A 27,816-nucleotide genomic window follows, 5' to 3' on the forward strand; every position below is an offset into this window, starting at 1 on the left:
GAACAAGGCCCAGGCAGGGGCGAAGGGTGGAGACAGAATTGGATTTTCTCAACGTCCCTGGGAAAGAGGAATGGGGCAGAAGCTGCAACAGAACCTGGGAACAGCTGCTGCGGGGAGGGGCGTGAGCTTGACCCCATCCCTCCCCCGAGGCGCTCAGTGGAGAGGGCAGGCTGTGGGTACCTGGTTGCCCCCACTCTTCGGGTTCACGAACACCAGCAGGGGCTTCATGAGGGGGGACGGGGTGGGCCTGATGATGAAGGGTCTCCAGCGGCCCTCCTTGGAGACACAGAGAGCCCATAAGGCTCTTTCCTGTCCTGGCAGACCCCGCCCCCATTCTCAGCAGTGCCCCTGGGTGCCCCCTTGAGTATCACACCGGGTCACACCTCACAGTGGGCCTGGCCATAGAGAGGCACCTCGGATCTGACCTCTCACCCTCCTCAGGGCCACAGAGCCCAAACTGACCCACTGATGGCCGAGCTGGCAGCATCAGCCCAGGGGGCTCAGCATCCCAAAAAACAGGCCCTTCTCTCCTGCTCCCCTCCAGCTGCCCACCTGGTCCCGGGTCTAACCTCAGGCCCTTTCTTGCTAGATTTCCTCTTGAAGGATGCCCTCTTTTTCTTCTTGCTTGCCTTGAGGGTATTCTGCAAGGGAAGCAAGGATGTTGGTGACAAGGTGGGTGGGCCCCGGGTGGCTGGCAGACCCTAGGTGTGTGTGGGGGTCAAGGGTGCGGCCAGGACTCACCTGGGGCCTCCGGGCACGGAGGATCCAGGTGGGTGGGATGACCACGGCGGCGTGGACCCCCAGGGAGCATGGCTCCTCGATCTGCTGCAGCATGAAGCAGGATACCTTGCTGTGGTACTAGAGGGGGTTGGTTGGCGTGGCTGAGCCGGACCCAGCGGAGACCTGGGACCCCCAACCCAGCACAGCCCGGGGGACAGCCTGCAGGTAGGGCGAGCAGCACTCACTGCTTGCTTGCACCAGGAGCAGCTGATGGCCACGATCTCCTTGCTGTGGAAGGTGAACTTCTGCTGGAAGCCCTAGGGCGCACAGGGTGATGAGGGCACCTGGGACCCAGCCTGGAGCAGCAGACCCAGCCCCTTTCTGGTGCCAACCTTTCTCCACCCAGGGCAATGGAGCACATTTTTAAAAAATAAAAGAACTGTAAAATGAGTCCCTAGGGTAGGGAGGGAGGCCGAGCCAGGTGCCCACAACTCTCTGAAGTTAATTGCGTGATCTGCTGGAAAAGGGTCCACAGCTAACTCCTGCCTGATTCCAATCCCTCCTTCCTGACCCAGGCCCGCCAGGCCCGCCAGTGCACTCTGAAAGTTCTTTATAGTACTGATCACATTCATTCCTGTTCATTCCGCACACGTTCCTCGTGGGCCTGCTGTGTGCCCCACACTGCTGGATACTGAGTGGACGGAGGAAAGAGGGACCTCTCAGAGCCTGAACTTACTGAGGGAGCAGACAAGCAGCAGACAATAAATAAGTCAACGACACCACAACCACTGTGGACTGTGCTCCGGAAGCCCCCTGCAGCCTGTCTGGGAGCCGCATCCTCCTCCAGGAGGACAGGGACCCGCTACCCAGCTCGGTGCTTGCCACCCAGCAGGCCCTAAACATGCATCTGCTGAGTTAATGAGTGAAAAAGTCTATATGCTTCTCAAAGGGCTCACTCACGACTTCAGAGCAGTCCAGAGACACTGCTCTAGAAGAAGGCTTTCCTCCCTGCTCTCCTGCTCCGCCCAGGGACCTGGCTGTTTTGGAGCTGACTGGGCACTGCAGCCAGGCTGAGAGCGAGCCCTGGGACCACGGTCAGTGATGGACGGGCCACACGAGTCTCAGGGGCCGTAGGGCCTGGGGCCAGGGGGCAGCAGGCTGGCCAACTTCCTTGGGCAGGGCCTCACCTTCCCACAGTGCCGACACTTGCCATCCTGACGTCGCCTGTGTACCCAGTGGTGCCGCACAAAGGTTGGCTGGCAGAGGAGAGAAGCGTCACTGGAGTAAGTGAGGGGTGGAAGCTTTGAACGTGACCTGTGCCCCTCAATATATCAACAGTGAGGGGCAGGGGCTGCAGGACGCTCTCTGCAGTCCTGTGTGTAAGTGAGAAGGGGCTGAAGACTTCTCCCCGTGGCCCGGAGGTCGGGGCTCAGAGGAAGTACAGAGGGAACTGGGAGGCACAAGAGGTAGGCAGTGCCCTACCCACTCTGCAGGCAGGGCCAGCCAGGCCTTCCCCTTTGAGACCCTCAGAGCCTCAGCCCTGTACCTCCCTGGGCCCCAGAGCCGCCTAGAAGGAGCTGAGCCCCTGGTGACACTCTGAAGACACTGCAGAGAGGTCCACTCAGGAAACCCGGGGCCCTAACTACCCTGGGCACTTACCTCACGGACGTTCCTGGAGCCTGATTCACGGAAGGATGGCTTACAGCGGAAGTTTATCTGTGAAACATAAAATGATCACCAAAACGTCAGAACCTCCCTTCGTGGGGTCAGGCATATGGCCACCCCCTTCAGGAAAGTGTCACTCAGAGGCATCCTTGCAAGGCAGGGATAGCCCCCAATCATCCTGGGAGCCCTGAGAACGTGAGACACCTCTTCTCAGAAGCCCTCCTGCATCCCCGCTCCTCTGCACTAGCTAGAAGGAATCTTTCCTTCCTCTGCCCAGTGTTCTGGGATGAGGGAGACAGCAAGCTCTGTATCCATCTCCCCCGCTAAAACAGCACCAAGGCTTACCCCTCCTATACCTTTCCTCACCCTCCAGCACTCCCAACTCAGGCACATGCAGGCAACCCAGTCCTTGCTTGCTGACTGGTCCCTGGAGATTGTTAGCTCATTTGTGAAATCCTGGTTTGATTTTCACCTTAGGGGGTGGTGTGATGGGTCTATAGTACCTGGGGCTACACTGGTTTCTCTTTTCCTAACTGTCTCTGCTTCAGCCTTAGCAGAATTGTAGGGAAACCTCACACTACGAGTTGGGGGGTAGGGGAAGCAGTCCACGTTAGCCTTGTTCATGCCATTCCTAGTCCTACGGGATTTCTCTTATGCTGGTCTGGGTTTCTGCTGCCTGGGGAGCCCTGATGGGCCATGGCAGCCCTCCCACCCTCAGCCTGGACCCAACCGCCCAGCATTCCTTCTCCCTCCCTCCCTGGAAGCACGCAGCCCAGACGTGCCCCCAGCTGCAGACACACCGTGGACAGTGGTCCTTGGGGAAAGGTCTTTACAGTGGCAGCGTGGAGGGGACAGAGCCAGGCTTCAGGGCCACACAGGACTGGCCCTGACACAGCTGAGTTTCACAGCTTCAGCAAGGCATGGCCCCGTCTAAGTGTTAGTTTGGGAACTGATAAAATGGTGTCTCGGTCATCATTCATCACTTCGTCTGGCTGAGTAACAGTCTACAAGCCCCACTCTGTGCCAGGCTTGCTCTGGGCAGTGGGGTCACAGTAACAAATAAAGCAGGGGAGCCAGGATGCAAATGCAGGCGTTTCAGCTCCTGGGTCCTTGGCTCTTCACCACTACGCACACTGGGGTACCCCCGGCAGGTGATGTTTGTGTAACGGGAAGATGCGTGTACAGATACACACGTGTGTGCGCTGGGAGGGCTTTAGCACCCGAAGGGGAGGGGCCGGAGAGCCTGAGCAACCACACTCACCTTCTCTAGCTGTTCAATGCAGGGGGTGTGCACCACAATCTTGCACGCTGCACACTTCCTCCGGGACACTGATTTCTGCTGCAGGAAAGAGAGGGCTCCTGAGGCACCAGGTAACTCCATCCAGGATGCTGCCCCAGGGCAGGCAGAGAACTCCTCGCACCTGCCCCAGCACAGCTTGCCCACTGTGTGCACTGGGAAGCCCCAGCACTGGCATCAGGACACAGCCCCATTCCTCTCACCATCCTCGGGCAGCCCACCGCAGGGGCGCTTAGGTGAGAGCCTTGTTTCCGCCTTCCCCGGGAAGGGCAGCAGCCTGTCAGGCCCGCAGGAGCCGGCCTACAGGCTTCTAGACCTGGCTCCACCACCAGGGGGCAGTGTGCTGCACAGAGCTCACTCACCAGCATCTTGGCTACACAGTACTGCTCTCCAACATAGCAGAAGTCCCCAGACACGTTGGTCTCAAACCAGATGTGCTCCCCATACGTCGCCGACTCCTAGACCACAGGATGAGCACGCTTAGTGCACCCCTGCCCTGCCCAACCAACCCTCCCTCTCCCAATACAAACCTGCTCCAGCTGCCACAATCTACTTTGCTCCATCCTGTTTTCCCCACTGTCCCTTGGCTTTAGGGCTTGGCTCAAACGTGGCCACGCCAGGTCTGCCCTGACCCCATGGGCCCACGGGCTCTTCTCACAGCTGCCCACAGTACCCCCAACCCGACTGCTCCCGTGGCCCTGAGCCCGGCGGGGACTGGTCCTCATTTGCCCCTTGCAGCTCCCGGCCACTCACGCTCCAGTCCACAGTGCTCCGGATCTGCCGCTCAGGCTCACTGCGCGGGGCCCCGGGAGCAGGAGGAGGGGGTGCCAGGTGCTGGAGGCCTGACTTGGTGATGGCTTTCCTACAGAAAAGGAGATAGCTGAGGCTAGCTGAGCACTCGGCGACTCTGCTTCCTTCCCCTCACCTGGGATCTTTGCCCTCACCGTGACCTCAACACCGGGTCAAGACAGGGACGGCGACAGGGAGGGCAGAGGATGCCCTAAGGCAGCCCAAGACTCTGAGAGGATCCCCGAGGAGACTGAGCCCTCCTCAGAGTCCTGCTGGCTTCCGAGCATGGCTCAGAGCTCTTCCCGAGCCGGGGGCCCTCAAGCCAGCCCCCGGAGGCCACTCGCCCTGCTGGCTGCAGCTATACCTACGCAAGCAGGGCACTCCAGGTCTGGGGTCCGGCTGACTTGCGCCGCAGGGCTACCTGGCGTCTGCGGGACAGCGGGCGCACGCAGGCAGGCATCCCGGGGCCAGCTGCGGTGCCCGAGGCTCTTCGGCCCCCCAGGCTGAGGTGCTGGCCTGAGGGCCGCTGCTGGCTGAGGGGCCGGTAGTAACCGTGCAGGCCCCAGAGGGCGCGGTCTTTCACCACGTCAGCGGGCAGCAGGTGGGAGGAGGCCCGGCGCCGGCGCCAGCGGGGAATGGGCAGCAGGGGCAGGGCTCCCCGATGCGGGGATGGCCCCGGTCTCTTGGTGCCTGGCTGGGTGGCCAATGACGCAACTGTCACATCCTCCTCCTGGACCCCCTCCTCCTCATCCATGCCCACGAGCCCGGCCAACAGCAGGGGTGCGCCCAGACACGGGGCCCCAACAGCGGCAGGCTGCAGCTGCAGGGCGGGCACCTCATCCACGGTGAAGCGGGGGTTGCAGGCGGGGGGCGCAGTGCTGGAGCGTCGGCGGCTGGAGCGCGGGGCCCCCACCCCGCAGCCCAGGAGGCAGCCCTGGAGCTGTGCGCTGGAGCGGCGCCGCTGGACCAGTGAGGAGGAGGCCTGCCCTGCAGGCGAGCGGCGCCGGGCCTTGCCCGTGGGCAGCCCCACGCCACCGGGCCGCCTCTGCCCCTCTCCAGGGCCTGACGCCTTCCGCTGGAAGTGTCTCCTAAAGAAGGTCTCCATGGCAGGGGCAGGCGGGTGGCTGTTGGGTAGAGACCGGGAGCATCAGGAGCTGGGCCAGGCCGTGGCGCGTCCTGTGGCCGGGAGCCCCGTCACAGCCTCTGCCCTTTGAGCAGAGAAGGGACACTTGGGAGGCATGGGGGGGGGGGTGCGTATGTGGCCTCTCAGCTCCGTAAACGGGGTGCCTGAGGGTGCCAGAGGATCCAGCAGGGAGCCTGCACTCATCGCTGTTGGACGCACTAGCGCTCTTCCCAGTTCCGTCCCTGTGCGGCCCCAGGAGTACTGGGTAGGAGGGGCTGCCAGCTACCCATCTGGGTTCCCCTGTCCAGGCACCATGATCCACCAAGCTCTGGCCTAAAGGACTTCAAGTCCCTTGCCTGAAGCTGATGGAAAAGAAAAGAAAAAGGAAGGTGGAAGCCTGGAGCCGACCTAGACAGACTGAAGGGCTGAGGACAAGGCTTTTCCTCTCCTTAGGCCTTTGTTTTGCCACCAACACAGGGCAGGTTAGGCTTAGGTGTCCCCTCCGGAACATGGCACAAACCAAGCCATGGTAAGAAACTGAGGCTCTCTGAAGAGAAATGCAGTCCTGATACGACCCCCTGACTTGCGGTCAGGCTGACAGTGGCACTAGAAATGGAGAGGATCTGACGTCTGCCTTGGGGATTGAAGGCCCCGGGGAACTAAGTAAGGCCCCCCAAAAACCGGAGAGGCAGCTGCACAGGGAGAGAAGCCACCAGGGGGACTTTGTGTGGGAAGCCACAAGAGCCAAGAGAGTGCCTCTGGGCTCTGGGTGTGTGTGTGCTCTTGCTCTGAGGGGCTGACAGTAAGAACTTTCCTGGTCTTACCTTTCTGAAGAGGCACAGTACGGACATTCCATGTGAGAAAGTGCTGGATGATGTCGGAAAACCCTTCCAGCTCTGCTGCTGAGGAAGCCCATGAACTGCACCTTGACCTGGGGGCCAATGCTCGAAGCCCAAACGCTGAGAATTCCAGACACTAAGCTACCCAGAGCTCCCTCCTGCAGGAGCCTCGGGGACCACCCTTGCTCAAGCCATCCTCCCTTGACCTGGTCTGAACACAGGCTCCGCTTCCTTTGCCAGCTCACCTACCCGCTGCTGCCCCTTCTGCACAGGTGGCTGGGAGCACCTGCGCCCTCACCTCCCCCTAACAGTGTGGGAGGGGCAGGAAGCCTGGTATGCTTCAGGGGGGCAACGCCTCCAGAATTCCCAGGGACACCTGTGTCCTGCCATCAAGTACTCTCCTGGGCCCTGGAAGCCACAGGGAGGTCTGAGTCACGGCCATGGGACACCTGCCTGGGGCTGACAGGAGAGATACTTCTGCTAGCTGAGGGCCTCTGAGAGAGCGTGGGAGCCCTGGACAAAAGGTGGAAGATGATGGGTTTGAGGAATCAGGGCTGGGCTGCATGTCCAGCGCCTACTCCTCCCATCCACCACCCCCACCCTTGATTTGCTACTGCCCTGTGGGTCCGGGCAGGCAGCGTCGGGCAGGGCCCTGGATGGCTGTGGAGGTACTGACATGGAGGCACCCATGCCTGGGGAAGCAGTGCTCGGGTCTGCCCAGCTCCGGCTCTCTGCCTCTTACAGTCCGCCAGCCTCTGCAGGTGACAGGGAGAAAGGCAGGAGAGCTCTTGGCTTCCTCCTAAAGTCAATGCCATCACGGCTTACGTTTACTGAGTGCCCACCTGTAACAGGCACGGTTCTAAGCCCTCTGCAAACATGTGTACCATTTTATAAACCACAGCACCCTAGGGACTTCCCTGGTGGCGCAGTGGTTAAGAATCCGCCTGCCAATGCAGGAGACATGGGTTCGAGCCCCGGTCTGGGAAGATCCCACATGCCGCGGAGCAACTAAGCCCCTGCGCCACAACTACTAAGCCTGTGCTCTAGAGCCCACATGCCACAACTACTGAGCCTGCGCGCCTAGAGCCCGTGCTCCACAACAAGAGAAGCCATCGCAATGAGAAGCTCGTGCACCACAACAAAGAGTAGCCCCCGCTCGCCACAACTACAGAAAGCCACGCACAGCAACGAAGACCCGATGCAGCCAAAAATAAATAAATAAATAAATAAAATTTAAATAAATAAACACAGCACCCTAAAGAATAGATACTGTATCATGCCCCGTTCCTCGTGGGAGACTGAGGAGGTAACTCCCCCAAAGTGCACAACTAGTCTGTGCGGAGCCACTGCTGGAACCTGACTCTACCTGAACCCCAAAGCCCACACCCCAGAGATGCGGCAGAGAGCAGGGTCTTCCCTGATGGGCCACGAGCTGGGACTAAGGTGGGATGGGGGGGAGGGAAGGGAGCCATAATAAGGACAGTAGCAGTCCCATTTACCCATCACCTACTATGCGACAGGCCCTGGGCTAAGTGCCTTCGTTTATCATCGCGTTTGATCCTCAATACCACCACCTCCTGAGGCAGGCAGGATCGATGGCTCCATTACAGAGATGAGGAAACAGGCTTGACGAGGTGCAGTAACATGCTCCAAGATCACTCGGCTGGTCAGCGGCAGGACTGGGACCTGAACTCAGGGCTGCCTGACGCAGGGTCTGCTCTGCACCCAGGAAGAGGAGCCCAAAGGCCCAGCTGCCCACTGCCCCGGGGCACCGGCTTGCCAGCACTGCCCCAGGGTGTCAGCTTTCCCTGCCCGCCTGGTCAGGCCGCCCTGTGACAGCTGCCCAGCCCAGAGGAGATTAGTCAGCCAAACACACCGCCTGATGTGAGTTTCACCCAGAAAACAAAAGGCCACAGTCACTGGGGAGGGGGGGGAGGTGCGGCAGTTGCTCGCTGGGTGGCAGTGAGGGCTGGACCCTGCCTGCTGCCCCAGACCCACGACAAGAGGCGCCGGGAGGACGAGGTCGCCCGCACATCCGCCTCATGACACGGGGGCGACTTATAGGTGCTCCCCTACCGCGTTCGAGCCCACACACTGCCCCGGGGTCTCCTCAGGGGCCTGACGGTGCAGTCAGTGTGAGCGGGGGCGGGGCAGGCTAGGCCAGCCTGGCCTCGTGTGGCCATGTGCAAAGCCCCTCCCTCACGGGCCTCAGTCTCCTTGTTGGTCCAAGGAGGCAGTCAGCTGGCTGACTTGACACCCTATGACAAGCTCGCCTCTAAGGCACCCACTCCTCTACGCTCCCAACACCCCCTCCCCCCAGGCCCCATGCTTCCTGTTCCTCCCGTCTCCATAGAAACCTCTGTCCTCTGGTCAGCAGTGGCCTGACTCCTGACTTCCTATCTCTGCTGAGGCTTCTCCTGGGTCTGCTCAGAAGCCCAGCCTGGTCTCAGGCCTGTCCCAGCCTTTCCTCTGCTTGGGCGTGGAGCTTCTCCCCACAGCACAGCTCCGAGCGGCAGCTTCTTGTCACCTCACGCTCTGTCACCTTCCACATACCACACGGTACATGTAAAGGTCACCGGAGGAAGCCCCACAGGGCTCTAACACCAACAGCAGAGCACAAATGGCTGCCCCTCAGCCTCCCGGTGGGGGACCTGGGGTAATCCTGTCACACCCGAAGGGGCAGAGTGGGAAAGGACTCACGGGCCCCGTCAACTGGCTGCTGGGAGCCTGGGGAGGACAAAGGATGCTACGGGGAGACATGCACAGTGGTGGCTGGCCATGCACCCCTGGTGAACAGCACCGAGTGGGGCTGCAGGTGGCCAAGCTAAGGCAGCTGCCGGGGGCGAGCGGACACGAGTGCCCCAGCTTCATCGGCGACTGGCTAGGAAGGACAGGACCCCTGGCCTCCCAGCCAGACTGTCTCACACCCTATGTTAGCTTCAAGTGGAAAAGCCCGTGAGCCCTGGCATCCTATATCTGCCATTGCTTTCCCGGGCTGATCAACTAACCTTTCCGAGTCTCAATTTTCTTATCTGCAAAATGGGGATGCAACGACCTAGTTTAGGAGGTTTGACATAAGGGAGGTTTGGATGAGATAACGGTAGAAAGTACCTGACGGCGGCTGGCAGAGAGGAGAGGCAGGGCAGGGCCTACGCCTATAGCAGACACCAGGGCGTGTGGATAGTGCCACCTCCTGGGGTCTGTCTCTGCCCACGGTGGGGGTGGGAACCCGGAAGGGAAAGCTGGAGTTCCCAGGACGGCCAACCCCCACCCCCTGAGGAACAGAGCCTGGCAGCCAGAGCCGCCTGGGTGTCTGCTCCTGCTGTGATGAACGCCCTCTGCCCCTGGCACCAGGCCTGGCCCCCGGGGACCCCTCTGCTTCCAGAGGTGCTCGCACAGGCCGCGCTGTGGGATTCGGCCAGAGTGCCTGTTCCACGCTGTGGACGGGCCCCTCACACCCCTCTTCCCGGTGCAGGCTGGGAATGGTGCAATGTGGCCCCCTTTCCAGCAGCCCCAGAGCCGGGGCCTGGAGCTGCTTCCCCAGGGTCTGCTGCTCAGAAGCCACCTCTGGCTGCTTTGCTCCCACGGCCCTGAGGTTGAGGTCGGAGGGAAGGAGACGGGGACGGCTGGAAAGGGGGCCTGCCCGGGGCTGGTGTGTCAGGGTTCCCAGGTCTCTGTTCACTAAAAGGATCCTGCCAAAACCAAACCAAACCAAACCAAACCAAACCAGAATGCACAGGGGGGAGAGGTGGGCCAGGGCTGCATGGCAAAGGAGGCGACCAGGCCAGTCATGTTTACCTCAACAGGGTCCTCCCCTGGCTCGGGCACAGGAGCTCAGACAGGAGCTCGGTCGGCCTACGCTTTGCCGGTCCCTTTCCATCAGCTTCAGGAGCCTCGACTGGGGATGGTGGTGCCCGGGCCCACCCTGGTCCACCCCTCCCCAGGCCCACCCAGATAGATCCAAGAGGGAGGAAGCAGAAGGCAAGGAAGGGTTGAGGCGAGCCCCTTTGACCTGATCTGGAAGGCAGGGCGGCAGGCAGGAGTTGGGCCAGCGGGCGGGGGCTGGGGTCCCGGGGTGGGGGGCAGGCGAGCCCCGGCTCTGGCTCCAGCTCCGGGCCCCGGGCCGGCCTCCGGCTGAGCAAGTCCTAGTTTGGGGAGTGAGCTGCTGTGGCTGCGCGCCTGCCCCTCCCCCTCGCCACCCTCCTCCCCCACGCCTGAGACGGCCGTTATGAAAATAACCCGATCGGTAAGCGACTGCACTTCCTCTCCCAGCAGTGCAAGCAGGCGGCAGTGGGCGGGAGGCGGGCGGGCGCACACACGCGCACGAGCCTTGCCTCCTGGCTTCTCCTCCCGAAGTCCCCAGAGGCCGCTGAGCAACAGCTCAGGAGCCTCCCCTCCACCCGGCCCCCGGCACAGCTCAGCCCCTGCCTCAGCTCCGGGAGGGTTGGGGGGAGAAGAGGGAAGAGGCGGGTCACCCTACACCCTCTCGCACCCACTGGACAGGTTTTCCGGGGTCTGGGGAAAGCATCTGAGACGGCTAAGCACCGGCTTCAGACAAAATAACCACAAAAATAAGTATCTATGGAGTGTTTCACAACTTACTAAGCACTTTTTCACAAGCATTGCCGGACAGGAGGCTTGTAATTCCCCTGTGCAAGTGGCATTTCGCTGCCAGCTGAGCCCCCAGGGCACCTGAGGCTCATGGAGGCCCGTGACTGCCCACAGCTCAGAAGTGGCTGAGCGGAGCCTCCTGATCCTGGGTTTCCCAGCCCTGCCAAGGGGGCCTGTCAGATCCAGAAGAAAGCCAGCCCATGTCACACCCATCCTGCCTAGAACGCCACCCCTCCGTTAACACTCCTAGCCCCTAGGATCTAGAGTGGCAGCTCTCAAACATCCTGGTCCCAGGACCCCCTTACACTCTTAAAAATTATTGAAGCTCCCCAAACGGTTTTGTTTATGGGGGTTATAGCTATTAACATTGACCACATTAGAAACTAAAACTGAGAAATATTTAAAATACTATTTATTCATTTGTTGAAAAACAATAAACCCAGTAACTGTTAATATAAATAACATACTTTTATGAAAAATAAACTGTATCTTCTAAAACAAAAAAGTAGTGAGAAGGGTGGCATGTTTTTATTTTTGCAAATTTCTCATGTCTCGCTTAATAGAAGACAGCTAGATTCTAATATCTGCCTCTGCAGTCAATCTGTTGTGATATGTTGTTTTGCTTGAAGTACATGAAGAAACTTCTGCCTCACACTGACAATTAGTTAGAAAAGGAAGGAATATTTTAATAGCCTTTTCACGCAATTATGGATATTCTCTGCTACTACACCAAAATACGACAAGTGGTAGTTTCTTAAAGGTTAGTGGCTACGTGGAATCTGAACTTTTCACTGGTCTGTCTTGCATTCTGAATTTTGAAACATCAACCATAGGTCATTGGAAAATATTGGTTTACTGAGTTAGGCAGATCTCCACACACTGGAACAAAGTTTCCGAAATTCTAATTTTCACTCAAATTTTATCAATAGCAACAAATTTTATCAATAGCAACAAATACTGATACTGTTTTTGAAGTGACAAGCTCACTTCATTTTTGAGAAAACGTCTGCTAAATATCTAAATCTGAAGAGTTCTGTCTCTCCTCAGGTGTTCTTTCAAGTTTAAATGGTGTTCCTTAAAAAAAAAAAAAAAAAAGGGTGACGAGTAGGGCTCGCAACTCAGTCACAAAAGTGCTTTTTCAAGACAGCCATGATCATAGTTTGTTTTGCAGCAAAAGTGTCGTATGTATATTTCACATTTCTTCACACAGAACTTTTAAAAAAAGTGTACTCAAGGATCTAGGCTTTAGAAGATTAATATATTTACTGCATTTTTGTTGTTGTGAGTGTGAAGAATACAATGGCTACAAGTTTATGTTGGGGCCACTGCCTTTGTCTGTGCCAAGGCTCCAGTAGTTTTACCCACTGTTGCTTTTACACAATGAGTACAAATATCAACACAGTGAGAAGGACACAAACTAGGGCAGCTCTGAAAGTATTATTACGAAAACAGTTTTGACCTCAACCATCCCCTGAAAGGGTCAAGGGCAACCCCAGGACCATACTTTGGGAACCACTGATTTAGAATGAATTCTAAATCCTCTAGCCTAGCAAACGTGGCTTCTGCAATGTGGCACTAACTCAGCTTCCTATGCCTTGATACAACCCTTGGTGCTAACCAACGCAACTTATTCTCTGCCCCCTAATCTGGCTGAGCCCAAGCTCACTGCTGTGCCCTTGCACATGGCAGACCTTCTGCCTGGAATACCGGCCTCCTTCCTCACCTCGTATCAAAACCCCACCTGCTCACAGCTGCCCCAGCCAAGAGTACCTCACTCCCACTGATGACTCCACACCACCCATCTGGCTCCTCTGCCATGGGACCCCTGGAAGTCCTGATTCTCTCAAGTCCATATGCCTCGTTCCTCCCACCCACCAGACAAGCTCCTGGGGGGCCAGGGGCCAGATCTAGTGCATCTGGGCAGCCCAGCACGGTGTCTGGCAGTGAGTCCAGTGTTTACTGCTGATCGGCTGAGGAGGAAGGAACAGGGAATTCCGTCGGGGAGGGACCAGAGCCGTAAGGGGGAGAGAAGGGCTTCCTCCACCTCGGGTACCGCACCCGAGGGCTGACCACAAGGCCCAGGCTACTTCTCTTTGCTGGGCACAGGGGGATGGCAGCAGCCTTTGTTTTAGCAGTTGCCTTCCACTCCTCTCCAGAGGACCCAGAGAGTGACAGCTGAGGCTCCTTTCCGGGCTGGGTGCCACTGCCCACTCCACGTTCTCCAAGGCTTTCCTTATGAAACCTGGCAACAGGGTTTGGTGACATGAAGTCACAAGGTGAAGATGTGGGCAAGGAGGGGAGAGGAGTGGCTGCCTCAGAAGCCGGGGCGGGGAGCGGGGTGGCCAGGGCAGGACCCCAGCTCTGAGCTCCTTGCTGAAACATCCCCAGTCTCTCTCTCCTTCTATCCTGAGTCCCTGTCTCAGGGTCTGGCTCCTGGTAGGCCCTGGAGAAATGTTTGTGGAATTAATGACTGACTCATGCCTTTAGAGCCTCCCCTCCAAACCATCCTCCCACTGCCACCAGAGTTCATCCTTAAGTGTCCATGTATCCTTCAACGGCTCTCTACTGTCAGGGAACAGAATGCAAAGACCTGGGCCTGGCAGTCAACAGGCTTCTCGGCCTCCTCTCCCATCTCGCTTTCATACTTTTTACATTTTACTTGACAAATACATAACTCACTCTGTGCCAGACACCGTCCTAAGTGTTTTACAAACACTAACTCATTTCATTTCATAAAAAGTAATAGTAGTATTATCCCCATTTTACACATCAGAAAACCGAGGCACAAAGAGATTAAACAACTTGCTTCTGATCACGCAGCTAGTAAGTGGCAGAGCTGGGATTCCAACCTAGGAGTCTGCTCCGGGTCTATGCTCTCAACCCCTCACTCTACCTCTAGATGCTCCTGTCAAGCAATGCACAGGGGCCTCTTCCTGCCTGTGTGCGTGGCACCTGACAGTCTCTCTGCCTGGAACACCATCTCTTCTTCTGCTCAGTGAACGCTCCTTCATCTTTTTCCTCTCATCTTTTCAGAGCTGGCTCAGATATCGGCTCTGCTGGAAAGTTCTCCCCAGCCTCCTCTCCCGGGCGTTAGCTGCTCCCACACTCAGGCCCTCTCTTGGTTGTTCTGGGCCATCAGCGCTGGTTTGCAGCTTGGTATCCCCCACCAGACCGTGCGCCCCTGGGACCATGTGTTACTCGTAATTGCATCCCCAGGGTCTAGAAGTGCTGGATGTGGTTTGAAGAGTGAATGGAGGGAAAAGTGAATGGCCCAGGCTCAGCCTCAAGGATCACGCTGAGAGCAAAGGGCTTTGGGCCAGCGCAGTGACCCAGTGGCTGGCCAGTTCTGGAGGCCTTCCTGCCAGCCTTGGGTGGACAAATTGCTGGTGTGGGCTGAGCTCCTGTGTCTCAGAGGCACATAGTGAAATCGATCCCTGATGGGAATGCCGATATGTCTCCCTCTGAGTCTCCCAACACCTTGTTGGGAGCGTTACGAAGCCCCTGCTGGCCCCCACATCCCTCTTCTCTTGTGACTGGTCCCTCTTGTTGCCTTCTCCTGTGTCTGCAGCAGGCTCCCATTCCCCATCTGCCGGGAGCAGCATTCCCCCTTATCCCTCATGCAAAATTTAACTCCCCCTCTGACTCTTCTGACCAAGTTGCTCCCTCCTCCAGCTACTAGAAGATCTTCTTAGAATCAGCTGTCAGCCCCCAGGGCCCCACTCGGCCTCCCAAGCTTCATGCACTCCACACAGGGTTTTTTTTTCCTGCCTCGAAGACAGAAAATGTGCCTCCAATCTCCCTGAGAGGTCACAGGGGTCAAAGGTGCTTTCCGAGGATTTGGACTCAAAGGTCCTCTGACCGGCTATGCTACCTCAAGCTGAGTCTCTTACCCTGGCTGGGCCTCAATTTCCTCATCGGATTAATGGGGATAATACCACCTTGTCTTCCTCATGGGATATTGCAGGCTTGAAAGAGAAGGTGTTCATGGTAACCCATTCCTCGGTTTACCAAAACTTTAAAGACAGAAAAATAACTCCAGAGGCCTAAAAATTAGGACAACCACTTTGGTGCACAATTTGCCTACAACTATCTAAGCTGAAGATACACTGCTCTGTAACCACGCACTGGTGGACAGAACACACGAGGAGCCGTGTCCCAGCACAGTCTCTGAAGGATTACTTGCAACGGCAAAAAAACTACCAACAACCTAAATGTCCGTCAACAGTTACAAAAAGGAATGGTATATGGCAGTTAAAATGGCTTCACACTAGTGCTCATGTTTCAAGACAATTAAATCTCTAAAACAACATGGAGGGAAAAACCTAAATTCAGAGTACGTACAATACACCATTTAACTCAAGGGCAAAGCCATACAAAACAGTACTGTGTGTTGCTATGGATGCATACGTACATAGGAAAAAAAAATCTTAAAACAGGCACGAGAATATAAACACCCAAATCAGGATTGTCGCTTCTTCTGGGGAGGGAGACAGGAGGCCTCCGTCTCTGTCTAAGGCAAATATGGCATAATGGTAAGATCTGACCAAGCTAAGTGGTAGGTGTTAACGTTACTCTGTATACTTTCCTCATGGCAAATACTTAATGCTTTTCAAAAGATTTTTAAGTATTAAAAAAAAAAAAAAGGCCCCCAGAGGGAGAACAGCTTCCGGGGGTTGCCCTGGGTCTTCCATGGGTGGATTTCAGCAGTGGCATGGAGCCCCAAGTATTCCTTACACTGTCTCCTGGTAGGAACCCCATATCTGTGGAGCCGGAAGGAAGGTCTCACCCGAAAGGATGCCTTTCGGAGGAGGGCAAGTGGCTGACAGGTTGCGTCAGTGGGGTGTCCGCGTGGGCTAGGGCCCCCTTTCACAACCACCCCCGCCCCAGTAAAATGTCAGCAAGCTGGGGAAGCGGGGCGGAGAGACAGGCAAGCTGCTAACCCGCGAGATGCTGCGGCGTGGGTGGTGCAGGCCCAGGCTCCTAGACAGCTATTTTGGTTCAGCCCTGGCAGGGGAGAGGCCTCTATGTGGGAGCTCTGAACTGGCGCTAGGCCAGGTGCAAGCGGCGGGGAGGTCTCTACAGTGGAGGGAGAGAGCTCGGGGGCCCTCCCTCTCTCTTCAGACCTCTCACCGTGAGGCCTGGTGCGCTGTGCTCTCCTCCTTAACACCTCTCCCCAGGCCACAGGCCACCCATTGACTCCAGGGTGATATCTGGAGCTCCTATGAACACGTCCCTTGAGTCGTCTGCTCCCTGCACTTTGAAAGCAAGATGAAAGGTCCCAGACTTGCTCCTCCACTCCAGATCCAGCCAGGGAACCACATGACATCCTCCTTACAACCCGAGTCTCCCTACCCAAGGGTCTTCCCCCCCCCAACCCCGCCACCGCTCAGCCTTGCTCCGCCTGAGGCTAGGATCCTGGTGGCAGTTCTCCCTTGGGGTTGGGGCACAGATCATTTCAAGGGCCTCACTCTACTCCCACACAAGACAAAGATCTCTCAATTTCAAGGGGTTCAAGCACTTAAACCCCTTCTTAGGCTCTACCAGTTTGGTGATGGGAAAATAAAAGAATAGAAGAAAGGAGTGCTAGTAAGTAGGGCAGCCTGGTGTTATGAAAAGATACTTGGGTTTGGGCTCCAGCGTAAGCTGCATGATCCTGGGCCAGGCCCCTGACCTCGCTGAGCCTTGGTGTCTCATCTGTAAAATGGGAATAAAATCAACTACAAGGTTGTTCAGAGGATTACATGAAATTGATGGATTTACAAGCTTCTGGCAACCGTTAATGGCCAGAGGAGGATGAGCTGGCACGTCCCCTGCGTCCGGATGAGTGTCAGAGGGCTGGCAGGTGGGAGTGCTCATCTCCTCAGCCTCTCCTGCCTCTACCTGGGCCACAGAGCCCTCGGTCTCATCAGACCTGCTCTGCACCACCTAACCATGCCTCTGGTGTCTCAGCTGAGGAAGGGGGCAGACGAGGAAAGACGGCAGAATGATAGCTCCTCAAGGGCCTCTGGTCACTGCTCTGGCCTGCCCTCTTCCACCTGAAACTGCCTTCCAAGACTCCCACCTGTGACTGGAGTGCCAGGCAGGCCCGGTGCTGAGAACCGTGGGGTGGGAAGCCACACGGCAGCCCTATGTGAGGACGATATCCTAAGGGCATCAGGGGCTCCCACATATGAAGCACAGAGGAAGCAGTCCAGGGGGGGCAAGAAATGAGCGCCTGGCATCACCCAGAGGTGCACCCTGCTAGTCTTGCCCAGGAGTGAGGGGAGACGGTGAGCCTGGATGCAGGTGCAGGGCTTGCCCCCTCCTGCCCATGCTGCCCCGTCCCCCCGTGCCGACCCAGAGAATTACTCAGGGGGCGGCAGGGGGGAGGGGAGGTGGAGGGCAGGTCGGAAGGTGCCGGATGAGGATTTCTCAGAAAGCAGGGAAGACTTTGGGGTCCTGTGATGTGGTACAAACTGACACGCTCCTGGAATTAGGGGACTGGCACTGAAGTCCCAGATAACCCTTAGTTAGCTGTGAGACCTCAGCCCAGTCAAGGTCAATGCTCTGGACCTCAATCTTCAGAGAGGGGGAGGGGTCGGGCCAGGTGATGTGGCAGCTCACGCCCAGCCCGCCTTCTGCCGCAGCCAGAGTATCAGGTAGCTCAGCAGCGGGGGTCTGTGCGGGTCCACCCACAGCAGGCCTGTGGTACAAGTGGACAGACGGCAGCAAAGGCACTCTCCCCCGTCACAGCCCCACCGTGGCAGCTGTCGCCCCCTTGTGTCGCTCTAGTGACACTGCAGGGCAAGTTTCCAGTCAGCTCCTGGACCTGGAAGCTCTCTCGCCTTTGTTGGGGAACAGGGACCCAACCTCTGCTTCTCCTAGGGACCAGCACAGGCCAAGTCTCGGGGCCAGCATGCCCACTTGGCTCCCCCTCTGCTCGGGGGGCGACTGGTGAATTCTGGAGAGGGCTCTAGGAAGCGGCAGAGGCAGGCCTGTTTCTCCCTCTCCCAGGGTCACTCAGCCCTTCCTCCGTCCTTGCCTGGGAGGACACCCACTCTCGTGCTCTCTTTTGCCAAGTGAGAGTCCCAGGCGGCTCCGCATCCTGAGACTTGACATTTTCGGAGGACGGCACGGAGAAAATATGACGAGCTGCCCGCCCCCTCCCCTGGCCTGTAAGCCAGAGCCGCTGGCGGGTGTGTGGCAGCAGAGGGAAGACCGCGGGCTCCCACCCCAGGTCCCGGCCTGGCTGGCTCCACACTGGCACACGATGTCGCGTGGGGAACAGGCAGAGCGAGGTGAGCCGATGCACGGCTCAGTCACCGAGGCCCGTTTTTCTTCCCAAACCTGCGGGAACCCAGGGACTCTGGCTTACACCTGCCTCCCTTGGCCACCTGGGCAGCTCCCAGAATTAGCCTGAGCAAGACAAACCACTCAGAGAGGCACTTTTGCTCCCAGACATCCTGGCACCGCAGCCCAGATTCTTGTGTCTGAACGTGAGGCAACCCTCAACACGCCCCTTCCCGATCACTGCAAAATCAACCCAAACCGGCGCTGCTTCTGCTCAGGCTGCCCGGCGGGCACGCTCCGCCATCCTGGACTTCAGGACCACGCTCATCTGGCCCCACGTGGCATCACCTCTAAATGGGACCTACTGTCTCAAACCTGTCCCACAGGTGCGTTTTCTGCCCTCTAGGAATGAATGACTTTAAGCACTAATGAATGGCAGAGGTGGCAGAGCCAACGCTCAGGCTCCCAGGGGCTCTGCAGGCTGAGGTGCCTTCCGTCTAGATGTGTGAAGTGCCAGGTAATTTCTGATGCCCCCTGGGGTGCAAAAGCAGTTAATCCACAAGCTGCGTGACCTGCCCGGCTCAGGCTGCTCAGACAGGGCCAGAGGATGAGGGGGTCCTCTCCAGGTGGGCCCTGGAAGAGGAGGAGGAGGAGGCAGAGTCAACTTCCCTCTCACTTCTGACTGACCACCCCTCAAGGCCAATAGAATCTGAATGGTAAGGACAGAGGAAAACCCAGATGCCCTGGGGAGAGCAGAACCTATACCTCTTCATGTGGGAGTGGCTGATGCTTCCCAGCAAGGACAGGCGAGGTGGAATGGAGCTGGGGAGGAGCACGGCTCAGCCGTGTGCCTTCCTGGGCGAAATGAAAAAGGGGAGATGGCAAACTGCTCCCCAGAGTCCAGAGGGTGAACCAGATGTGGGAGGCTGCAGTGGGCTTTAAGAAAAAGCCTCTTTAAGGAAGATGCCAAAGAGGCTGCCATTCACAGACCGTTCTACCAGACCAGGGATGGCAAACATGTGGCCCATGTACCATCACTATACCTCCCAAGCCCACAGCAGAGAGTGCTAGTCGATTCTAGAACTCTACCATTGAGCCAAGATCCAAATGCAGAAGTCTCAATACAGCTTCCGCAGCCAGCACCAACCTATTTGTTATCTTCCCTTCCAGCCACTGTCTGTTCGCCTTGCAGGTCCCTCAGCCCCAAGGCCTGAAGTGTGTATGGCGTGTTGGGGGGGGGGGGTGGTGGGGAGAAGGGGAGGGGAGCAGGAAGGGGGTAATTCAGAGGGTGGATGCCCAATGAGCAGCAAGAGCCGGGCTGAGAATGAGCTTGGAGCCTGGGGAAAGACGGAGGGCTAGGTTCAGCTGGGGCACTGGGGAGTTTTGAGATTGGCAACCCGCAAAGGTGGCAGGACCAAGTAAACAGCGTTAAAGGGACGGTGCCAAGGTGGTGCACTATTCCAAATATCTGTCCCCCCGGCCTCCAGTCAAAGCAAGGGGAGGCAGGTCAGCCCCGTGGACATCTGATTCTCCAAACGCGCAGGCTTGTCAGGGGGAAGTCTTTACCCCACTGCCCTCTCCCTGACTCTACTGGGTTTTCCAAATGCATTCATTTCTGTGTGCCCCAATGCCCCAGCACAATGCAACTATGCAGGGGAGACTCCTTACACACTTCCGGAGGTGCTGTTTGATTTTCTTCTCATTAAGGCATCCTGTCAGATCACCTACCATCCCCAGAGTGAATGTAATACTGTGGTTCTCAAACTTGGTAGCACCTTAAAAACACTTGGGAAGCTTTATAAAATGCCCAGCCCCGGGACTTCCCTGGTGGCACAGTGGTTAAGAATCTGCCTGCCAGTGCAGGGGACATGGGTTCGAGCCCTGGTCTGGGAAGATCCCACATGCCGCGGAGCAACTAAGCCAGTGCACCACAACTACTGAGCCTGTGCTCTAGAGCCTGCAAGCCACAACTACTGAGCCTGAGAGCCAAAGCTACTGAGGCCTGTGCGCCTAGAGCCCATGCTCCGCCACAAGAAAAGCCACCACAATGAGAAGCCTGCGCACTGCAACGAAGAGTAGCCCCCGCTCGGCGTAACTAGAGAAAGCCCATGCGCAGCAACGAAGACCCAACGCAGCCAAAAATAAAATAATTAAAAAAAAAAAAAGGGGGCTTTCCTGGTGGCGCAGCAGTTAAGAATCTGCCTGCCAATGCAGGGGACATGGGTTCGAGCCCTGGTCAGGGAAGATCCCACATGCTGCGGAGCAACTAAGCCCGTGCGCCACAACTACCGAGCCTGAGCTCTAGAGCCCGCGAGCCACAACTACTGAGCCCACGTGCCACAACTACTGAAGCCCGCGTGCCTAGAGCCTGTGCTCCGCAACAAGAGAAGCCACCGCAATGAGAAGCCTGCGCACTGCAAAGAAGAGTAGCTCCAGCTCGCCGCAACTAGAGAAAGCCTGCGTGCAGCAACGAAGACCCAACGCAGCCAAAAATAAATTAAAAAAAAAAAAGATGCCCAGCCCCATCTCCAGACCTGATGAGTCAGACATGCCAAGGGCAAGATCTAGGAATCTGTGGTTCCTAAAGCACCCGAGGTCACTGTGATGTTCTGTTTGGGAACCTGGTATAGAGAAAAGGATGTGGGTTTTGGAATCAGACTAGAGTTCAAACTCTATCTCTGCCTCTTACTTGCTACGTGACTCTGGGCAAACTACTCATCTCTTTGAGCCTGTGTTCTTCTCGTCTATAAAAATGGAGAAATAACATCTGTCCTGATTATTTTAGAGAATTATGTAAAGGTACTTGCTGTTCTCTTACTTCTTATCCTTCCTCCTGAATGTGCCTGAGGTTCATTGCTACATGCACAAACCTGTGCCCTTCACAAGGGGCAACAGCCAGAGGTCAGAAGAGCTCAACACTTGGTACCCTGTGGGCAGGGACAGGAAGCCTCTGGCGGAGCCCCTCCCTCCCCCTCACAAGCCTGTGAACACTGGAGGCTACATCCTGCAGAGCTGGGTGTAAACTGCTCCGGCATGCAGGGCTGTGGGTGACAAAACAGAGGTACGAGAAGCTTTGTTCCCTGCCCCGTTTTATGTGGCATTGAAGCCTGCCTGGTTTCACAAGGGCCTACAGAGCTCCATCTGCCAGTGTGAGGATCCAGATCTTTGTGCACGGCAACACAGTGCAGGCACAAAGAGCAGGGCCCTGCTTAGGGGAGGGCAGGCAGAGGGCACAGGTCAGCATTACAGGGATGCCAACTTGTACAGAAAAAAACTACCCATGTTATTGGTGGGTAAGGTCAACCCTGGGAAGGGACAGGGCAAAGCTCGGGGGGCCAATTGCCATGAAGCCTGGACAACTGAAGAAAAGTGAGAGGGAGGCCCTGGGCAGACTCCAAGTGGTCAGAGTCCAGTCTGAGTTGGCTCTGGGGTCCTGAGCTGATTGGCTGCAAGCTCCGTGGCCACTGCAGAAGGACAGGGTAAGTCAGGGAGAAGCCCAGGGAGCCAGGTGGAGTCCTCATGAGGCTCCATCTCCCCTCAACTTCCACCAGAGCTGCACTGGCAGGAAGCAGCTCCCAGCCGACACCAGCACACATGCCACGGGTTGCCTGCACTCAATCTTTCCACACCCTCCCCACAGTTCCTCACCAGAGTCCTGGTCAAAGCCCTGTCACAGGCACAAGACAGTGACATTTGGTGTGCTGGGGGAGAGGCCAAGATAGAGCTTGAAGAGTCAGCACCCCATCCCTTTCCCAGCAGGGCTAGACGGGGGTAGGGGGAGATATGCCTACTGCCTAGCAGAGCAGAGGTTGAGGTCTCCCTGCTAATTAAGAGCAGTGTAAAACAGGTGGCCAGGAACCCCCAAGCCCAAGGAGAAGCTGAAAATGCTGAGCGATTAAGTCTGTGACCAGTGCTCCGGGACAGGCATGGGTCGTCACAGTAGTATCAACGAGGCCATGTTCTGCGGAGGTCACGCAGTGGTGGTAGGCAACGCGGCCACACCGAGGACCAGAGTGGCGACGTGACCGCCCACCTCCCTGGGGCCAGGAGGCTCAGAGGGGGCCCTGTTCCATCAGTGCCAAGAAGGGGATCGTGACCAGTCATGGGGGCCCTACCTGCTGGTGCCAGGGGGTTAGGTGATTCTGTCTCCCTGCTGGAGAGTTGAAAACCGCCCCTGCCTCGGTACCACAGAGGAGGCGCGCTAAGCTGCCGGTGCCAGGGAATGACCCCCTCTCGGTGCCAGTGCCCGGATGCTGGGGGATGACCCCCACGCAGAGCCAACGCCAAGACAGCCCGGATCGCCGGTGCCCGGGGACACCCCGCTCGGTGTCAGTACCAGGTGGCCGAGGGATGCCTCCCGCCGCCGCCGCCGCGCTCACCTGTGCCCGAAGAGACGCAGCCCTGGGAAACGCCGCTTGCTGAGACGCCGGGGCGCCTTGTCCGGCTCGGGACCGGCGTCGCGCTCGCAGCCGCTGGACGAGGCGGAGGCCGACTCGGAGTCGCTGCTCCGGGCCTCGGGGCTGCCGTCCCGCGGCTCCATCCGGCCCTAGCCCCGGCCGGCGGCGGGCCCGCGGAAGACGCCCATGCCGGGCCGGCGGCCGGGGCTTAGCACGCCGGCTCCTCGCCGCCCGCCGCGGCCATGGCGCGCGCTCCCTCCGCCCGCCCCGCGCCGCGCGCCCCCGCACTCCACGCCCAGGTGCTGGGGAAGCAGCCGCCGCCGCCGCCGCTCCAGGAAGTGCCGCCAGCTGCGGCCGCAGGACCCCGCATAGCTGGCCGGGCCTCTGCCTGCCCGCCGCCGAGCACGCCCCCTCGGCTACGCGGTGGCACCGGCCCGCCGCGCCCTCTGCCGGCCGCCGGCCGAGCCGCAACCCGCCTGGGCCGCCAGAGGGGGCGGGGGTCTAGAGGGGGCGGGGCAACTGAGCCCCGCCCACAACCCCAGCTGGTCCGCCTCCCGGATGAGAATAGACTCTCCAGCCCGACACAGCCGCCCTGCGCGCACGCAGGCACACACAACCTTTTTTTTCTTCCTGTTAGCCCTGTCTCCCCGCACCAAACAACCTACATACTCACAAGTGAACACTCGCGAGGGTGGCTATCACCACCTCCCCTCCCACATCTACAAGGAATAGACACCTCTCTCGCACACCCTGTGCCCGTCACAGCCACTCATACAATCTCCACCCCTACCCGCTTCGCTCTCCCAAATCACGCCCTCGGGAACAAAAGTCACACAATTGCTCCCCATAAGCACAGAATAGACACGCCTCTCACACACAATTATGCTCACTCATTACACAAACTAACACTTCCCACACCAGCCTCTCACACTCAGAAATGTATACCAGGACCAAAGTCACTTAGTGACCCTCACACACACCAACAACACGTTTCTCATTCAAATTCATCTTTCTAAATCCAAAGCTGTTTCTAATCCTTTCACACTCCTAACACATAGCACTTTCCCAACACAATATCCAACAGAACCTGTAAATCTCTTACACTACAGGAATCACCTGCACACCTCTTACATACTCATAAATACATACACAGAAGCAAGGACCACACTCTCATTCCCCAACATCCATGCCCTCAGTGAACATATACGTCTTTCTCCTATACCCAAATATAACCCAGGACAACGGCTACATGTTGCCATATCCCTCTTACATATACCTCACCCACCCAGAAATATACCTCGCAGCCACACACAAACACACCCCCATGGGCAGCAAAGGTTGTCCCCCTCAAGAGAGGAGGACAGCAAGTGGAACCAAAGCAGTCGCCTGTGGTGGCACAGACAGTACACATGCTTGGGAATCAGCAGCTTGGGGGCAGCTTCTGATAGCCCCTGCAGGGCTGACAATAGGAGGCCAGGAAGCTGTAGAGTATGGTCTTCTCCCTCCAAACCCTGCCACCCTGATGCCCATATCAGCTGCCTGCTGTTCCTGTTAGCGCTCCTCTCTGCAAAGCCATATCCTGTGTCACTTCACTTTCACCCTCTCTGGGGTTCTGGCAGCCCCTTTTCCAGCCTCAGCCTGCCACACATAGCCAGTGCTGGGAGCTGTGACATGTGGGCAAGCCTGCCGTTTTAAAAAATTGCCAGCATCCAGAAGCTCAGAACCTTCTCCCAGCTTCCTTCAAGTTTCCTCTGGGCCTAGAGACCAGGGGAATGGGGCACCAGCCCTCCCACCAGCTGCAGGTGCCAGGGTGGTAGTGAAATCTGCAAGTGGGCTGGACACGGTCTTCCTGGGGTGTGTGGGTCCCTCTGGGAAAGTTTCCCAATGTTTCTGACACCAAGCTCTGAGGGAGGAGACCAGAGGCTACTGAAGACCCCACTGAGTCTGCACAAGGCACCCAATGCCACACTCCTGTGGGGACTTCTCTGCCCAGACCCCCCCCGCGGTTAGTTCCCTCGACTCTTAGCCTTCTGCAAGCTCAGGCCCCACCACACTGCCCCCAGCAATTCAAACATCAGGGCTCCTCTCACCCTGCCAAGAACCCCTTTGCCCTTTTCTGTGCCTCTGCAGAGCCACTGGACACAGGGAGGGGCGTAGCCCCACTTCTGTCACCCCCCAACCCCAGATAAAAGACTCATGGAGGGATTGAGGGCCAGAGGTCCCTGTGCCCATTCTCTGGCCACCCAAGTACCTACTGTGACCGGGGGGCCTCAGCTGGGATCTGTGGCACGTCCCAGGAGCGGTAGCGCCACATCTGCCTCAGTGCCCCGGGCCGCTCTCCTTCTTCTGTCTCCAGAACCTCCGCGGGGCCCAGAGCTGCAGCCTCATCGCAGCCTCCCCCGGTACTGCGGCCGGCCCCCAGTGTGCTCATCCTGCCCGGCGACTCTCTTCCTCTTTCGGCACTTCCTGACCAGGGGGCCCTGCGAGAGGCCGGCCGGCTGCCCCGTCGAGGACCATAGGCCTCATAGGCGCCTTCCGCTGGCCAGGGCAGGAGGCTGGCTGGGAAGAGGAGCTGCCCCGGAAGGCAAGAGGCAGGTGAGGACAAGCCCAGCCCGGCAGCCAGAAGACAGCACCAAGTCAGAGGCTGCCAGGCAGCCAGCAGGCCTGCCCAGGCTGGAATCTGAACCTGGGCCCCAGTCTGACCTTCCTCTCCACCTAACTGCTCCAATCTTCACCTGTTGGTCCTGCTGAGGTCTCCTGCTTCCTCACAACCTCTGGGTGCACTGGGACCGTGCCCAGCCCACACACAGCTCTCTCTCCTCTCAGCTCTGTGAGCCCCACACCGTCTAACACACGGACAGTGGCGGAGTGGAGAGAGTAACCAGAATGGAGCTAGAAGATGTGGGCGCACGTCCTGTTTCTGCCACTTACCAGCTGTGCACCCTGGATCAGGTCAGAGAGGTTTACCTCTCCAGGTCACCTGAAATCCTTTTTGGAATAAGGTAGGCTATAAACAGATAAACTGGTGAATATGTGTGTCAAGGAGCCTTTCTGAGCCTCAGTTTTCTCATCTGTAACATGGAAGGGGGCAATAGTAATAACTGAGCTTGTGGAGTTTTAGGAGGATTAAATGAGAAGCGAAAGGGTTTACAAATGAATTCATTCAATAAATATTTATTGAGTGCCTTCTATCTGTGCATCAGGCACTGTATCAGACTAGATAGCAGTGTGCAAGGAACCAGCGCTCTAACATTATGTTGCTTAGATTCTACTCTAAACAAATAATATATGAAATAATGTCCGGTAATGAGATGAGATGAGCTATAGAGAAAAATAAAGCCAAGGCGAAGGGGGAAGAGGATGATGACGGCGATGTTACTTAGGTTAGGGAGACTGGGGAAGGCCTCCTGAAGTGACATGTGAGAACAGCCCCGAATGAATTGAGAGAGCAAATTATGTGACAATCTGGGAGAACAGCAGTCCAGGTGGAAGGAACAGTAAGAGCAAAGGCCCTTTGAGTAGGAATGTACTTGATGTGTCTAAAGAATAGCAAAAAGGCCACACCGGGTGGACTTTGAGGCCATCGTGAGGATTTGGTAAATAAATAGTAAGGCATACACTCGCTCTTTATTATTAGGGTTGGCTCTGGGATGGAAATCATACCTTCCTTAAGCACTCTTTAATCATGCTGCTCTATAATTAGTTCTTTAGCTCTGTATGTGTTTGTTACCCCAGAAAGATTGTAAATTTCTCGAGGACAGAAAGGGTGTCAGTTCAGTTCAGTTCAATAAACGTTTACGCTACAGAACCTGCAGACACAGGAATGTACACAATGCCATCCCAGCCCTTAGAAACCTCCATCTGGTGCTGTAATCACCTTTGTGTCCCTGATGATTGGAACATAATATTTCTCAATAACTATTTGCTTAATAAATCATGCTATGTCATGACTAATTAATACTTGGTAATAATAAAAAATAGCTAATATTTCTTGGACATTTCTGTGCCAGAAACCTTTGAATTCTTGTGACAATCCTATGACATAGATCTTGTTATTTTTCTCCTTTTACAGATGGAGAAACTGAGGCACAGAGCAGCTAAGCTCATTTGTCCAAGGTTACCCAGCCTGTAAGTGGTAGAAATAAGAATTTCACCCCAGAGTCTGTGCCCGTAAATAAGACATCCTATTGCCCCTCTAGGATTGGGGACATAGCCAGGTGATGCCGCTGAAGCTTGGCACCCCCTTTCCCAGTGGCTCTGCCCCCCAGCCCATCACCCTGCCTCAAGGCAGGTCCTGTGTGCTGTGGCCCAGCAGAGACTCTGCCAGCCAGGCCAAGGTCTATTCTAGAAGGAGGCTGTTACAGGGCCCTGTCCTCCTCTCCCAGGGATTCTGCAAGTAGCTTGAACAGTTAAACAGAGGAAATGGGGCTGGGCTTGTTTTCAGTCTGAGGCTTCTGGCAGCCCTGGAGTAGCAGAGAGCAGGAAATGTGACGCCTGGAGGGGAAGCTGGGCAGGCTGGAGGCTCTGAGAGGCAGAGCAGTCCTAGCTGTGGGACCACGGTCCCCTTGGGCTTGTACTCACTTAAGCTGTCAGTACTTTGCAGGTGGGGTGGGGAGGACAAGCCTGGAAGGGACAGGTGCACAGGGCTGGGGAGGATGCCCTCGGCAGTTCCTAGGACAACGTGTGCCAGCACTGGGGAGCTGGGGACCCCTCAGAATCCACCCAGATACACACAGGAAGAGGAATCTGGGTAAGAAAATTATTCTGGGCTTTTTTGAGGCCCCAGAGGGTGATGTGTTCTACTTTCTGTGGCCTGGATGAGCAAGTGGGAGCTGGGGAAAAGAAATGTACCAGGGCACCAAACACTTAACCCACCATCTGGACAGCCACTGCTCTCAAAACCAGCCAAGCCAACCTCCTTGGCCTGACCTTCAAGACTCCTTGTGTTCTGGTTCCTTTCTTTTTTGCCTCTTCGTCCAAGCTTTCCCTGCAGAGATTTTCTCTCAGCTCACACCATGCTGGTGCCTGCCTCACAGTAAGTACTCAGTAAACATTTCTTCCCTCTTTCTTCACACTTCTTTTAACATGCTGCCCTCACCCCTGCCA

The 27,816-nt window shown here is 57.0% G+C and overlaps 1 protein-coding gene across 20 annotated transcripts in view; it reads right to left on the reverse strand.

Annotated features, from left to right (window-relative positions):
* The window catches only part of DGKZ (diacylglycerol kinase zeta), a 41,804-nt gene that overhangs the window by 7,472 nt on the left and 6,516 nt on the right, over positions 1 to 27,816 (reverse strand). For 4 of the 20 annotated variants that reach the window (XM_057552258.1, XM_057552259.1, XM_057552260.1 and 1 more), the window contains exons 1-11: positions 22,693 to 23,094; positions 4,840 to 5,595; positions 4,436 to 4,544; positions 4,045 to 4,140; positions 3,647 to 3,724; positions 2,380 to 2,436; positions 1,908 to 1,976; positions 966 to 1,037; positions 742 to 858; positions 570 to 641; positions 181 to 276 (exon numbers count right to left, since the gene is read on the reverse strand). In XM_057552258.1, coding sequence (XP_057408241.1) covers positions 181 to 276; positions 570 to 641; positions 742 to 858; positions 966 to 1,037; positions 1,908 to 1,976; positions 2,380 to 2,436; positions 3,647 to 3,724; positions 4,045 to 4,140; positions 4,436 to 4,544; positions 4,840 to 5,595; positions 22,693 to 22,853 — 1,683 coding nt within the window. In that variant the 5' untranslated portion in view covers positions 22,854 to 23,094. The other 16 variants (XM_057552263.1, XM_057552261.1, XM_057552254.1 and 13 more) reach the window with 15 other exon arrangements.

The sequence above is a fragment of the Balaenoptera acutorostrata genome, chromosome 9, assembly GCF_949987535.1.
Source record: "Balaenoptera acutorostrata chromosome 9, mBalAcu1.1, whole genome shotgun sequence".
NCBI lineage: Eukaryota > Metazoa > Chordata > Mammalia > Artiodactyla > Balaenopteridae > Balaenoptera > Balaenoptera acutorostrata.